At 36.7% G+C, this 16,813-nt stretch overlaps 1 protein-coding gene across 2 annotated transcripts in view; it reads right to left on the bottom strand.

Moving 5' to 3' along the window:
• The window catches only part of UNC13C (unc-13 homolog C), a 578,086-nt gene that overhangs the window by 105,999 nt on the left and 455,274 nt on the right, over positions 1 to 16,813 (bottom strand). For both annotated transcript variants that reach the window (XM_053595673.1, XM_053595672.1), the window contains one exon: positions 13,777 to 13,854. In XM_053595673.1, coding sequence (XP_053451648.1) covers positions 13,777 to 13,854 — 78 coding nt within the window. The remainder of the gene's footprint in view (positions 1 to 13,776; positions 13,855 to 16,813) is intronic.

Genomic DNA, 16,813 nt, shown 5'->3' with positions numbered 1-16,813 from the left:
GCTTTATGCTCAGAATTTCATTCTATACATACTGCCTTTTCCCCTGTCCGACTCTGTCTTTCCCATTTGGCTGCTAGTTCATATTCCTGCATCTCTAATGAACCACTGTTCAACAACGAGAATGTATCTGCTCAGTCAACTGAATTCAGTTCCTGTTGGACGATGTCAAGTGCTGGGGGACAGACCGCCTCAGGGAGCTGTTAGCGTGATGTGCTTCAGGACTACTCCGCCCAGCAGGAGAAGAGGGAGATGCACTGGGCTAAACAAGTTATGTTTTCCCAGTGATTCCCTGGACTTAGGGTTTGCAGGGCAGGAATAAGCAATCACAAGATAGCAAAGGTAGGGCAGGAATAAGCAATAAGCAATCACAAGACAGCAAAGTGGATTTATTATGGAAGGTGGCAGTGAAACTCTTTCTTTCCCTCCTGGCTGTGGCATATATATTCTCTCCTCAAGTTTTCTTAAGGTTCAGAGAGAGGTCAGTTTAAAAAAAGATGTGGCAGCATTTGAGTGACCCTGTGATCTCTCTGAAAGCTCTGGGGAATGAGGTTAACAAGCAGCACCGGGCTGAGCCTGCATTTCACCTGGATGTGGGTTCCCAGCACAGAAACCTCGCAACCTCCTCAGGTGCACCTTTTCTTAATTTTATAGCATAAGCTGTTAGTTGGACTTAATACAGTAGTAGTGCTGGATTCTTAATCTTATTTATTAAATCTCCTCAATGCAATTTGCCTTTCTGGCCCTCCTTATTCTTTTAATTTTCTATGAAGTTAAATTTGTTAATTCTAATCGCAGAGTTGGTTAAGAGGAGAAAGAAATCAGGCAATATTTGCATGCTGCCAAAATCAAAGACTTGCACTTCAAATACTCAAGTCTCCTTATTACCCAGGACTATGAAACAGAAAATAACTGATGACTTTTACTGAGGTCAGTCACATGACATCTCATTTTTGAGCTTTATCTACATAATAAGAGGCTAAAGGTAGGAGTTCATTTAATTATAACTTTCATTTGAAGGATATCTTCAAGTTTAGAAAGAGTTGTTTCTTTTCTCCCCAAAACCTTATCTCTCTAATTGCTCTGACTCCCCTTAATGACCTTGAAGTTCTTGGAGGGTGGGGCCTGCATCTTAGTAAATATTATCTCTCTAGTGCCTAGTAAAACTTATAGCTCATAATAGGTGTCAGGCAAAAAAATATTTGTTGAATGAATTAATGAAGGAGGAAACTCTGCCTTCGTGTTTGGTGTGCTCTGACCTCTGTTTTTTTATACAGCAGCCCCAAGGGGAAGAGATGCTTAGAGTGGCTCAGGCAGACATGGACCATCTGGCTTCCAAGTATCTTTCATTAGGTGCTAAAAAGTATCTCTGCTCTAATGGTTGGTTGTTTTACAAGGTCTCTTACTATTTGTAAGTTCCATGAAGTCTATAGAGAACTCTAATCAACAAAAACAGAGCAAACAATCCCATCTATCCCTGGGCAACAGACATATCTCTGAGGAAAACAGACAATTGGCTAACAAACATATGACGTCAAAGGCATTTTTTTTTTTTTTTTTAGAGACAGGGTCTCCCTTTATGGCCCTTGGTAGAGTGCCGTGGCCTCACACAGTTCACAGCAACCTCCAACTCCTGGGCTTAAGCGATTCTCTTGCCTCAGCCTCCCAAGTAGCTGGGACTACAGGCACCCGCCACAACGCCCGGCTATTTTTGGGTTGCAGTTTGGCCGGGGCCGGGTTTGAACCCGCCACCCTCGGTATATGGGGCTGGTGCCTTACCGACTGAGCCACAGGCGCCGCCCCGTCAAAGGCATTTTTTAAGTACCTTATTAACTACTTCAACTCCTGCCCTTCTGCAAATAAAGCAAACATACGTAGCCAACAACAAATTCTTAAACAGAGATAACTATGACCCTGTTTTAAAAGACATTTTAAGGACTAAAAAAAAAAAAAAGTGATATAACTGGTTAAAGTTATTTTATTATCTATTCTGATATACATTTTTAATTTCACTTACTCTATAATTTATTTTGTAATTGCTGTAAAAGAAAAAACAACAGGTTTTTGATTCTCATTAATTTATCAAATAGTAACTTATATCTATTTATAATAAAGAGAAAAGGTGAGACAGATCAAAAGCCAAGGCCAGAATGTTAAAACAAAATGCTGGACTTTTGTATATGACTGCAAAATGACTACCTCTATTTTGGGATTATGAATATGACCATTTAATATGAATATTTGCCTGCTTTATTGCAGGTGCACCTGTGTGCTTTCAAACATATTGAATCCCATGCATCTTTAAGACTTAAAATACAGAAAGAAGTCCTGTTAGGAGGAGTAGCTCAAGTTAAGACAAAGGGGTATTCCAGGCTATTTTCTAATCATCTGGTTCCTTTTCCAAAAGAATACAGTAGTAATTCTCAAAGTGTGGTCTCGACCAAACAGCATCACCTGGGCATTTCTTATAAAAGAAAATCTCTGGGCCTTGATCCAGACCTACTGAATCAATTACTCTGGGCATAAAGCTGAGCAATGTGTGTGTGTGTGTTTTTTTTTTTTTGTCATTAATTGTCCTCATATCAAGATTGAGTACATAGGATTCATGCTTCTCCATTCTTGTGATGCTTTACTAAGAATAATGTCTTCCACCTCCATCCAGGTTAATACGAAGGATGTAAAGTCTCCATTTTTTTTAATTGCTGAATAGTATTCCATGGTATACATATACCACAGCTTGTTAATCCATTCCTGGGTTGGTGGGCATTTAGGCTGTTTCACATTTTGGCGATTGTAAATTGAGCTGCAAGAAACAGTCTAGTACAAGTGTCCTTATGATAAAAGGATTTCTTTCCTTCTGGGTAGATGCCCAGTAATGGGATTGCAGGATCAAATGGGAGGTCTAGCTTGAGTGCTTTGAGGTTTCTCCATACTTCCTTCCAGAAAGGTTGTACTAGTTTGCAGTCCCACCAGCAGTGTAAAAGTGTTCCCTTCTCTCCACATCCACACCAGCATCTGCCGTTTTGAGATTTTGTGATGTGGGCCATTCTCACTGGGGTTAGATGATATCTCAGGGATGTTTTGATTTGCATTTCTCTAATATATAGAGATGATGAACATTTTTTCATGTGTTTGTTAGCCATTCGTCTGTCATCTTTAGAGAAAGTTCTATTCATGTCTCTTGCCCATTGATATATGGGATTGTTGGCTTTTTTCATGTGGATTAATTTGAGTTCTCTATAGATCCTAGTTATCAAGCTTTTGTCTGATTGAAAATATGCAAATATCCTTTCCCATTGTGTAGGTTGTCTCTTTGCTTTGGTTATTGTCTCCTTAGCTGTACAGAAGCTTTTCAGTTTAATGAAGTCCCATTTGTTTATTTTTTTTGTTGTTGCAATTGCCATGGCGGTCTTCTTCATGAAGTCTTCCCCCAGGCCAATATCTTCCAGTGTTTTTCCTATGCTTTCTTTGAGGATTTTTATTGTTTCATGCCTTAAATTTAAGTCCTTTATCCATCTTGAATCAATTTTTGTAAGTGGGGAAAGATGTGGGTCCAGTTTCAGTCTTTTACATGTAGACATCCAGTTCTCCCAACACCATTTATTGAATAGGGAGTCTTTCCCCCAAGGTAAGTTCTTGTTTGGTTTATCGAAGATTAGGTGGTTGTAAGATGTTAGTTTCATTTCTTGGTTTTCAATTCGATTCCAAGTGTCTATGTCTCTGTTTTTGTGCCAGTACCATGCTGTCTTGACCACTATGGCTTTGTAGTACAGACTAAAATCTGGTATGCTGATGCCCCCAGCTTTATTTTTATTACTAAGAACTGCCTTAGCTATACGGGGTTTTTTCCGGTTCCATACAAAACGCAGAATCATTTTTTCCAAATCTTGAAAGTACGATGTAGGTACTTTGATAGGAATGGCATTGAATAGGTAGATTGCTTTGGGAAGTATAGACATTTTAACAATGTTGATTCTTCCCATCCATGAGCATGGTATGTTCTTCCATTTGTTAATATCCTCTGCTATTTCCTTTCTGAGGATTTCATAGTTTTCTTTATAGAGGTCCTTCACCTCCTTTGTTAGGTATATTCCTAGGTATTTCATTTTGTTTGAAACTGTGGTGAAGGGAGTTCAGTACTTAATTAGCTTCTCATCTTGACTGTTATTGGTGTATACAAAGGCTACTGACTTGTGGACTTTGATTTTATATCCTGAAACATTACTGTATTTTTTGATGACTTCTAGGAGTCTTGTGGTTGAGTCTTTGGGGTTCTCTAAGTATAAGATCATGTCATCCAGCAAAGAGGGAGAGTTTGACCTCCTCTGCTCCCATTTGGATTCCCTTTATTTCCTTGTCTTGCCTAATTGTATTGGCTAGAACTTCCAGCACTATGTTGAATAGTAAAGGTGACAGAGGACAACCTTGTCTGGTTCCAGTTCTAAGAGGAAAAGCTTTGAGTTTTACTCCATTCAGTAAAATATTGGCTGTGGGTTTGTCATAGATAGCTTCAATCAGTTTTAGAAATGTGCCACCTATGCCTATACTCTTCAGTGTTCTAATTAGAAAAGGATGCTGGATTTTATCAAATGCTTTTTCTGCATCTTTTGAGAGGATCATGTGATCTTTATTTTTGCCTCTGTTAATATGCTGGATAACGTTTATGGACTTGCGTATGTTAAACCAGCCTTGCATCCCTGGGATGAAGCCTACTTGATCATGATGAATGACTTTTTTGATGATAAGCTGTAATCTATTGGCTAGGATTTTGTTGAGAATTTTTGCATCTATATTCATGAGTGAGATTGGTCTGAAATTCTCCTTTTTGTTTGGGTCTTTTCCTGGTTTTGGTATCAGGGTGATGTTTGCTTCATAGAATGTGTTGGGGAAGATTCCTTCTTCCTCAGTTTTTTGGAATAATTTCTGCAGTACAGGAATAAGCTCTTCCTTGAAGGTTTGATAGAATTCTGGAGTGAAGCCATCTGGACCCGGGCATTTTTTAGTTGGAAGCTTTTTTATTGTTTCTTTCATCTCAGTGCTTGAAATTGGTCTGTTCAGGAGCTCTATTTCTTCCTGGCTAAGTCTAGGGAGAGGGTGTGATTCCAAATATTGATCCATTTCCTTCACATTGTCAAATTTCTGGGCATAGAGTTTCTGGTAGTATTCAGAGATGATCTCTTGTATCTCTGTGGGATCAGTTGTTATTTCCCCTTTATCGTTTCTGATTGAGGTTACTAGAGATTTTACTTTTCTATTTCTAGTTAGTCTGGCCAATGGTTTATCTATTTTATTTATTTTTTCAAAAAACCAACTCCTTGTTTCATTAATTTTCTGAATGATTTTTTGTTTTCAATTTCATTGATCTCTGATTTGATTTTGGCTATTTCTTTTCTTCTACTGAGTTTAGGCTTAGATTGTTCTTCTTTTTCCAATTCCATAAGATCTCTTGTGAGATTGTTGATGTGCTCTCTTTCTGTTTTTTGAATGTAGGCATCTAAAGCAATGAATTTTCCTCTCAAAACTGCTTTTGCAGTATCCCACAGGTTTTGGTAGCTTGTGTCTTCATCGTTGTTATGCTCAAGGAAGTTAATGATTTCCTGTTTTATTTCTTCCTGCACCCATCTGTTATTCAACAGAAGATTGTTTAATTTCCATGCCTTTGGGTGGGGTCGAATGTTTTTGTTAGAGTTGAGTTCCACCTTTAGTGCCTTATGGTCTGAGAAGATACAAGGTAAAATTTCAATTCTTTTGATTCTGGTGATATTTGTTTTGTGTCCCAGGATATGATCAATTTTGGAGAATGTTCCATGGGGTGATGAGAAGAATGTATATTCTTTATCTTTGGGGTGGAGTGGTCTATATGCGTCTATCAACCACAGATGTTCTAGGGTCTCATTTAAATCTCTTATATCCTTGTTTAATTTGTTTAGAGGATCTGTCCAGCTCTGTAAGAGGAGTGTTAAAGTCCCCTGTTATGATGGTATTATCAGATATCATATTGCTCAGACTGAGTAAGGTCTGCTTCAAGAATCTGGGAGCATTTAAATTGGGTGCATAGATATTTAGAATTGAAATGTCTTCCTGTTGTATTTTTTCCTTGACCAATATAAAGTGACCATCTTTGTCTTTTTTGACTTTAGTTGCTTTAAATCCACATGTATCTGAAAATAAGATTGCAACTCCTCTTTTCTTCTGAATTCCATTTGCCTGAAAAATTGTCTTCCAACCCTTGACTCGGAGCTTGAATTTGTCTTTTGAAGCCAGGTGTGTTTCTTGCAGACAGCAAATGGATGGCTTGTGTTTTTTAATCCAGTCAGCCAATCTATGTCTCTTCAGTGGGGAATTCAAGCCATTAACATTTAATGAGATAATTGATAAGTGTGGTAGGATTCTATTCGTCCTATTTGGTGAGAGTCCATTGCTTAGTTTTATTTTTTGCATCAGTGTGGAGGTTAGGTTCTGTCCTTTAATTTCTGAGTTCTTACTTTGCTGCTGATCCATTGTGGTGGTCAGTGTGCAGAACAGGTTGAAGTATTTCCTATAGAGCTGGTCTTGTTGTGGCGAATTTCCTCAATGTTTGTATATCCGTAAATGATTTGATTTCTCCGTCAATTTTGAAGCTTAGCTTAGCTTAGAATTCTGGGCTGAAAATTGTTCTGTTTAAGTAGATTAAAGGTAGATGACCATTGTCTTCTTGCTTGGAAAGTTTCATTGGAGAAGTCTGCGGTCACTCTGATGGATTTGCCCCTGTAGGTCAACTGGCGCTTACTCCTGGCAGCTTGCAGAATCTTTTCTTTTGTCTTGACTTTGGACAGGTTCATCACAATGTGTCTTGGAGAAGCTTGGTTAGAGTTGAGGTGACCTGGGGTCCGATATCCCTCTGAAAGCAGTGTGTCAGAATCTTTGGTGATGTTTGGGAAATTTTCTTTTATAATATTCTCTAGTATGGCTTCCATTCCTCTGGGGCATTCTTCTTCCCCTTCTGGAATTCCTATAACTCGTATGTTGGAACGCTTCATAAAGTCCCATAATTCTGACAGTGAACGTTCTGCTTTCTCTCTTCTTTTCTGCCTCTTTTACTATCTGAGTTATCTCAAGAACTTTGTCTTCTACCTCTGAAATTCTTTCTTCTGCATGGTCTAACCTGTTGCTGATACTTTCCATTGCATCTTTAAGTTCCCTAATTGACTGTTTCAGTTCCTTCAGGTCTTCTATATCCTTTTTATAGTCTTCATATCGTTCATCTCTTATTTGATTCTGTTTTTGGATTTCCTTTTGGTTATTTTCCACTTTATTAGCAGTTTCCTTCATTGTTTCCATCATTTCTTTCATTGTTTTCAACATGTGTATTCTAAATTCCCTTTCTGTCATTCCTAACATTTCTTTATAGGTGGAATCATCTGCAGTAGCTACCTCATGGTCCCTTGGTGGGGTTGTTCTAGACTGGTTCTTCATGTTGCCTGGAGTTTTCTGCTGATTCTTCCTCATGAGTGATTTCTTTTATCTGTTTCCTTGCCCTAATTTTGCTTTCACTTCCTCTTGCTCTTTAAGTTCTTGTGCCTGTGGACTAAAGGTTACAGGACCAGAAGGGTGAGAAGGTTGAAGAGCAAAAAAGGGATGAAAGAAAGGAGGACCGAGTGATAAGAAAAAAAAGAAAGATAGAGAAAGGAGAGGGGGTGGGTAGAAGGAATATTGACAAAAAGAAGAGAGGCACAGAAAGAGGGAGACAGGGCAATATAGGTGTACAGTAGGGTACTTTGACACAACCTTAAAAAACCCCACCTTCTTGGGGTGCCCAGTTGGGTGGTTCCCTTGAGGTCAGCAGCTCTTTGCTAACCTGATCAGACACAGTACCCCACCTCCACCAAGTAGAGAGGAAAGACAAAAATGCTATAGATCAAACCAAAACAAGCAAACAGAAAACTTTACGGGGATAAAATTGGGTGAAAAAACGAAATGATAGCGGTAGAAACACTAGCAAAAATGAAGTTCTAGTTATTAAAAAAGGCAGCAATGGGAAATTATAATTAGACTAGAAAAATTGAGAAAGAAAAAGGGATCTGTATGGAAAAGATTGAAATTAAAAAACAAAATAACATCAACAACATCAAAATAAACAAATAAACCCAACCAAACAAAAAAAAAAAGAAAAAAATACACAACCAAAAACAAAGCAGTTTGTATGTTATTGAATATTGTCTGGGCAACTCGTGGTCTTCTGGGGTATGAGATGTTAATCACAGTTCTGATACGACTGGAGGCTGCTGATTTCTCAAACCCCAGCAGGTAGACACCCTAAATCTCTCTTCAGCCCTCTTAAAAGGCACTTTGAACTTGTAAACTTGCTGAGCAGAAGCTTTCCCAGCTTTCTCGCTGGAATCACTGCTGAAGTGGCTATCCACTTACCCAGTGTGCCAAAACCGGTCTCACTCTGCCCCTGAGGGTTAGGGCTGCTAGGCGGCTCAGACCCCACCCTTAGGCTACTTGGTTGCTGGGTTACCAGCTCCCACCTGTTTCTAGCTCTGCGACCCTGAGAGCGGAGCTTGCCGGGGCAGATCACTGACAATGGTTCCGTGTGACCCACCGCCAAACACTATTAGCTCCCTCTGGCTCAGCGGCTCAGACTGGGGCCCTAGACAACAGCCAAAGTTCTCCGCACTCCCGCTCAGGCCCTCCCCAAGGCAGTTCAACTCAGTGCCAAGTCCAAGGACACCAAAACAGTTCACAGGTAAGGCCTTTCTGGTTTGCAGTCTCGCTGCTATTGAACTTATAGTTGTGGGCGGGTTTAGACGGATTGAACACACGCGACCACTTGCCGGTTTTCCACTGTTTTAGTCCTCCTCTTGGGGTCCAGAAGTCTCTCGCTGACTCCCTGTATCCTCATAGGAGTGATGATAGGCAGATCCCACCATCCAGAGATGCCTGGAGTCCTATCTTCCCAGACTCACGGTGCCCAGATGCAAGGAAGCTGTTACTCGGCCACCATCTTGCTCCGCCTCGCATTGTGTGTTTTAATAAGCTCACCGGTGAGTTCATGCTGAAGTGCAAGAACTACTGGCCTGGAGTACTGCTTCCTTCAAAGCAATGATTTTCAATTCCATGTTGCCTCAGTACGTATAAAGTTGAGGGGATCGTGTCAAGTGAAAAATAATGGAGGTTAATTCTTTCCTTTCTGATTTGGAGTTTCCTAGCTAGCGCCTGAGTCCATGTGGCTAACAGAGTTTCAATGAGCTACATACATATACCTTTGGGAAATCAGATGGAATTTCTAATTGACACATCAAATCAACCAGTAAAAATTAAAAATAAATTGGTGGGACCACACCTACGGTGCATCTTACAAGGGTACTTGTGAAACTTACTAAATGTAGAATATAAATGTTTTAGCACAATAACTAAGAAAAAGCCAGAAAGGCTATGTTAACCAGTATGATGAAAATATTTCCAATTGTATATAAAACCAGTGCATGGTACCCCATGATTGCATTAATGTACACAGCTATGATTTAATTAAAAAAATTAAAAATAATATAGACACATATCTAGAAAACAAAAGAATAATTAAATTGCTCATTAAAATATGTACACTCTTAGGACTCATTTTTATCATACAGATTTGTTGGCCCTATGCAGCCTGGACATATGTAAGAGTACCTCTCCTAGGGAAATTTTACCACCATGAGATGAGTCAGAAGATTCAATCCTTTTTTTGAGACAAATCAATAAAAACAGGATTATCATTGTACCTAATTTGACTTGTGATCAGCAGAATTAAAGAATTTAGCTGAACAAACAACCTCCCTTTCCCCTAAATGTCTTCAAAATGTCTAACTAGAATCTGAAATATTGTTAATAGTTAGCAGAGTATGGATAACTACAGATTCTACCATTTAATAATGCATCTTCTAAATCAATTACAACAACATAATATAGAGTTTCAAAACTATTTTATCACTTCTTGAAAAGAAATTGAATTTTTGATTAGTTTTCTTTTTAGTACACTTGTACAAATTAGATTATAGATCAAGGAAATGTAAATAAGTTTTCTCCATGTAACTGTAACCATATTTCTTATAGTATGTTTTTGTAACAAAATGAACCTAGTTTAAGTATTTACTTGCAATTGATACCCTGAATTACATCCATAAAATAACTATGGTACTAAAATAACATAAGATAAAATGTTTCATTTTTGAGCTATTTGAGCTACTGTAGGATAATAAAATTATCATATACCAAAGAATAAAATTATTACATGTGATCTTACAATAATTTTGCTGTTATTATATTATTAAAAAAAAAAAACAGGTCATGTAGTATAAAGATGGTGGTGAAAATAATTTAACTTCTGGATCAAGAAGTCCATAACTTGGGTTGGCTATTTTATCTATTTTATTATAGTGATTTCCAAAAACTGTATCCACATTAAAAAAATTACTTGAGGTGTTTTTTCAAAAAATAAATAAATAAAATAATAAAGAAAAAAAAAACAGACTCTGGTCCTCATTCCTAAAAGTTAGTATTTCTTCATGGTTTTTGGAGATTTTATTTTTAATGTTCTCTAGAAGAGTTAGAAATGTTATGCCAAAACAATCTCTCGATCCATACGTAGAGGTGTGTTGGAAAGTCACTCTGCAGGAGAAGACATTAGTGGCTTGCTCTTATATTTTGAATTTTTCCTAAATAAGGTATTAGAAAAGAAATATGCTGACACAGACCACAGGACAGAGTATGTATAGTTGTTTAACCGTGATTGCTTAAGTGATTGCTTTTGGAGCCATTGTCAACAACATAATCCCAACAATGCCATAGTGGTAAGCCATGTTTCCTTCCTGTACTCCATAGAGAAAGCAGCGTTTTCTATCAAAAGAACTTTTAAACACTCCTTCTGTTTTCAGAGGGAAAAAAGGCTGACCCTGTAAAGAAAGAACAATGTCCCCACAACACAGTGATCAGGCTAAAGCAGCAGAGAGCTTGAGCATCATGCAATCCAGCCTGGCGAGCGGCCAGCACCTTGCAGACAGTGTTAGAGGCAAGCAGTGCTGTTGTTGGAAGCCAACTAGTGAACACATGGCATTAAAAACTATTTTGAGCAAACTCACAAGCAATTATTTACTATTTAATTTTTGTATCAAGAAGTGCACAACCTAGCACAGATGGTAGGGACAAAATAATAAGATACTCTTAAAAGACGATGAAGGACTAGGCTGGAAAAGGTCCTTAGCAATACCAGTTAAGGTTTTATAACCAGTTCCACTGTGAGAAAAAAAAAACAAAACAACAACAACAAAAAAAAAACTGGGAATTGGCATTAGTACAACCCATGTATAACCTTTAAAAACCATTGAACATGTGTGTACTAAGTGCTGTATATATTTCTCATATCTAAGGATGCATTACTTTATTTTCAATCAAATTCCTTTTCATCCTTGCAAAAGCATCAAGTTGAAGAATCCTTTCAGATACTGTGTCATATCTGCAGTATAGATAACTGTATTAGAAAAATTCTGCCAATTATTTTGAAATTCTGCTGCCTAGAGCAGGCTGAGTATAGCAACTGCAAATTATAAAATAATTCTGTATTAATTAATGTTATTTCTGCCGGAGTATGCACGTCACACTCAGACTGGGATTCAGGTCTTTCTTCCTCCTGATAATCCATTTGCCAATGCTGACTAGGCCTGCCTAAAGCATTTCCTTAGCAATTAAAGACAAGAGATGAAAATGAAAGGGGATAAGAGAAAAGAATTATGCACAGAAAAATATATAAAAGATAGAAGAAAAAAGAAGAGGATAAAGAGAGGGAGGAAGGAGATGAAAAATATTTAAATGTAGGAAAAGAAAGAAGTTAGGATCAATGCTCTCTCTTGAACAGATTACTTTGTTAGAAACTAGGCATTAATTTCATTATACTTGTTTATTTCATTTTCCCTTCAAATTATGTTGGAGAAGTTTAGCAAGTAGACCTTGCAAGAGTTATAAAGGACAAAGGCACCAAGCTTAGTATAATATTTCTGTTTTCATTATTTTCATCAGTCAGAAAAAGAGTTCTGTGATTTACTTGTACATTTAAAATTAAAACTACTAGGTGAAACCTTCACATTTCAAATTAGCAATTTTATCTGAAATAAGGAGTCCGGTTTTGCTTGGTAAATAAGCCAGCCCACAACATTTTTAGTTTGTAGGTAGCTTAGCCAATATAATTTCCTTTAAGTGTAGGTCTAATTTGTCTGGTTGGTCTGGCTTTCCTAATTTGTCTGATTAAATTCAGCTCAGCATATATTATTTACACTAAATTTCAAACATAGAACAGTAATGAAATAGTAGCAGCATAAGGATAAATGTCTATAAATATGACATTTTAAATAAAATGTATTCTTAAGTGATCTGTGGTCTTTAAAATTCACTGAAAGGAGATAGTATTTCCCACAAGAAATCAATAATTTCTTCACTACTTTTTTAAACAGTAAGTGGACTTGAAGTCTTAATATAAAATATCACTAAAATTAAAAAGGAAATCTCAAGTGATGATCCCCAATGGCTTGTATTCATCTAAAGAGATTGATGTTCTCAAACCTTGCAAAAAGCATTAACATACTTTTAGGGAATGAAGCCCTATTTTATGTAAATTAAACTGAGATTGCAATGGAAGCATAGCTCATTAAAAAGTTCATTTTTAAAAAAAAAGGATTGCCCCATCACACAATATCCTAGCGCTTCTCCTGTGAGGGATGCTACATAGCAAGGCTTTTTCAAAGACTTGAAACAGACATTGGGGGGAATGTATAAATCTTTCATCGGAGTTTAGAGCAAAATCCCATGTTAAGAGGCCAATCTCAAAAGAAGCATTTGTAGCCTCATATATGAAGAAATAAGAAGGTTCTTTGTTTTGAAATCCAGCCTAGGTTTACATACCTCTCATATCCTTTATCATAGAAAGGAACAATGTAAACAAATCTTAAACAGATATACCCATACACATATTATTAACATAGCCACCCTTAGGATTGTTTCCTGGGGGCAAGGTGTTTTATGGCTCTCCCTCTTGGCACCTTCTTCAGTCCTCAATTCCCAGATGCTCACATCAGTTTGTGAAAGAAAAGACTCTGGCAGGCAGAGAGAGGCAGGTGCACAGCTAGTATTTTGCTGTCTGTCTGTTCCAAACAAGCAAATGGGAATAAATAAGAATTGCAATGGTCTTTCCGTGTGTGTGTCAGGAAACAGCCAGGTAAAGGGTAAGATGCTTACTATCACAAACCTCATAAGAGAATCTTTCTCCTTCCTTCTTCTGCTCAGGGAATTGCAAGCCAAAGATGGTGGACAAAGACATGACACATTACAGACACAGCACACAACACATTTTAGACAGAACTTATTTGAGGTGAAAAATAAATCACTAATACACAAAAAGCCACTAGCACCACAAAGCATATTTCAGAACAACATTGGTATCAACCTGACATTGTACAAGACAGTAAAAGACATTTACAATTTGTGGAACTTTATATATAATTAGCATATATACTTACATATACTTGATTATACACCCCCCCACACACACACACAACAAAAGGCTACTGGTTATCTTACTCCCCCCATTTACACTATGGATTTGCTGAAGTATTCTGTTGTTGGCAATAGGGATTTTAGATTCTTATCATTTTCTGTTTTTAGCTAAGCCAGGTAAAAACTTGATTAAGACACTTCCTACAGCTAGCACTAGCTGCTAATGATCTCTAAGTAGGTATTATGTAAAGGTAGGCATAAAGACACACCCACCTCTTTTCCTCCCATGGATTCAAACATTTTTTCCAGCTGGACTCGTAATTGTTGAATATTGTTCATCAAGATACAGGGCTTAAAATAAAAAGAAGGATATTATGAGTAGTATTTATATAGTAAATTACTGAATGAGTTTGACTTAAAAGTGGTAGTTACTGACTACCACTGCCATTTCTGCAAATTTCAACATCATGGTTGTTATCAGCTAAGCATGCGAAGGGAAAAAACATAATGCCACTTTGGGGAATTAAAATTTAATAACATACTCAGACAATAAACCATTGCAGACTTGCTACTTAAGATTTTTTATCTTTAACATGGTAGCATTTCACACAAACATTAACTATATTATTTTCATAGATATGTTTTATGAAAAACACTACCATTATTTCATTATCTAAATACTGAAACACCATCTGAATACTTTAAATCCAAATGAATTCTTTTTAAAAAATAAAAACCTTTAAATTCATTCTTTGGCTATAGACAAAGACCCTTTGTTTCTAAGGCCCTTTGTTTCTAGCTCTAATCCACATATCCCTTCTACTTTTCATCTTTGCTTTATATCTATTGTTCAGGTTAGAGCTTTCCTGTTCCTAGATTTTATTTTTATCACTCACTTGGCATTTGTTTTATATTACTTTATCTCTGAGTTGCTTTTCACTGTCTCACCAGTTAACCTTCAATACACTGCACAGTGTTCTGTGCCTTTTTCTGCTTTTCTTATTCACAGATTACTGTACAGCACTTTATACATAATATACGTTTAAAAATGTTTCTCAACTTGTTTCCAAGGAGGCAGAAATATAAAAATAACAAAATGCAAAGCTTTGTGACAGGGCTAGATGTGAACTTAGAATAATTAGTTTATAATTGGAAAACAGAATTCAGATTCAGTCACAGCATCATTTACTATTTGCTGTGCATTGATTTCTAAGAGCCAGGAGGAGGAAAACACAGGCAAAGAAAGGAAAATGCACGTCTTCCGAGTTGCTGGGAAATAGCCAACAGTGAGCCAGAGAGTCACGCAAAGAACTCATAAGATGTCAAGGGAGGTGCCAGTGCCCATCTAGTGGAAAGATTTTATTATTGCTTTCCACATTACTGATCTTTGAAAAACTTTCTAGTTGACTCTTGAAATGACCACATCCTAACTTCCATTTATGAAAACAATTTCAAATTCAGTTCCCTTGATTCCAGTTAAGTTTTATTTTTTTCACCCAGGTATGTGAGATTTATCACCCAGAGATTCTGATCTAGTAAGCTGAATCAGAATGATTCTGATCAGAATGATTGACAAGTACTTAGTCCTTTTGATAGCAGGTATGATCAAGTTTTCAAGACATTCATCACCTTGACTCAAAGTCCACAAACTAAGCCAATGAACTATTTTTTTCCATAAAGAAATAGGGTTACTGGGTTTTATTTCTTTTTAATTGCAGGTGTAGGTTTGAATTTGGACAATCTTACTAGGGAGAAATCCAAGATCAAAGTAAGACTGTGACTTATAATGAGAAGCAGGGAAACTAATGGATGGAAAGTTTCTTGGTTAAACCCTTGGTTGCCATGGGTCTACATTTGCAGGGTAGAATCCTCTGTGATTATTTGATATTAGCCTTTAAGCTTCTCTTTGTTGGCATATTTAACAGGACTCTAGTAGTAGCTTTACTTTAAGTAGCACTGCCAGGCTTCCTTAATACGGTCTTTTCTGATGAAAAAGAGCTACTAAGAACAAAATGAACACAGGCAGTTGGGCTCACTTGACATGGATTGCTATTGACCTCGAGTAAGGCTACAGAGGAAAAAAGAGATGTTGTTATCTGAAGGGAGATAAATATGAGACTCTCCCCTTCAATTAAGCTTTCCCTGACCTTGAAATGTTCACAGTTCAATTTTATTGAATCAATTTGTCAAATCACTACTGAGAGCTAGATTACACAGTCTACCTTAATTTAATCATAACCCAGCTTCTACTTTAAATAACTCTATAGTAAATGAAAAAAAAAAAAAACCTATAGCAAAAGGAATAGTAACTAATTTAGACATATTGTATTGAAGAGTTTAGTAGGATAAAATCACTACTGTTTGACGTTATATCTCTTATTTGTACATTTTGACCTTTTTTTCTAAAAATATGCATTTAATTTTATCTCATTCTAGAACAAATTTAGGGACCTGAAACGGGATGAGTATGAAAATTAGTTCTGTTAATACTGGGGACATTTCTACATGGCTAAAGTATTTCTAAGCTGGAAAAGATTTAAAAAATATTCAATATAAAGTAATTCTGATTTCAATAGTGATACTTTTTTATATTTTGAAATGTGGAGCAAATGGCTGAAAATATTTGGGCACATTTCCAATTTAAAATGTCACAGTAGAAAAATATTATTCGGATATGAACATTTTATTTAACTCTGGTCTTTGATTCTGGCCACTGAGAAATCAAATGTTATGGTCAAATCTTGAAGGATAGCTATCTTTAGAAATTTCTAGTTCAATTTTCAGATGAAATAGATACATTGAGAAAGTTTAGCATACAAGTTTCAATGGTTCTGATACGGAAATGTTAATAAATCTGTAATAATAGTTACATGTACTCATGTAAATATACGAAAGCACTTCGGCTTGTCTCAGGTGAAATTATAAACCAAATAGCTAAGTGATATTCTTTTATAAAAGCTAAAATGGTACTTGGCATTTAAGCAACAGAGTATAAGGCTGGTCAACACATGAGTAATTATGGAAGAAAGGCAGTGAGGGAAGAAACAGAATGTTCCAGTACTACAATGTATGCAAGGGCTTTTTTTCCTCTTTATAAAAATTTAAATTTTCGAAGTATAAAACATACTGAAAAAGTACATAGAAAAAAACAACAATGACTGATTCATAATTTTCATCTTTGTTTTTTGAATATAAAATACAATATAGAAGGTTAATACATCAAGTGGAAGTCTCTAGGGACTTGTAAAAGCTAAGTTTCCTTTCTGAAGGGGGCAGAAATCAGCTTTAGTAGTTCACAACCACCTTTCAA

The sequence above is a fragment of the Nycticebus coucang genome, chromosome 6, assembly GCF_027406575.1.
Source record: "Nycticebus coucang isolate mNycCou1 chromosome 6, mNycCou1.pri, whole genome shotgun sequence".
NCBI lineage: Eukaryota > Metazoa > Chordata > Mammalia > Primates > Lorisidae > Nycticebus > Nycticebus coucang.
This window is presented reverse-complemented; position numbering and strand designations above follow the sequence as displayed.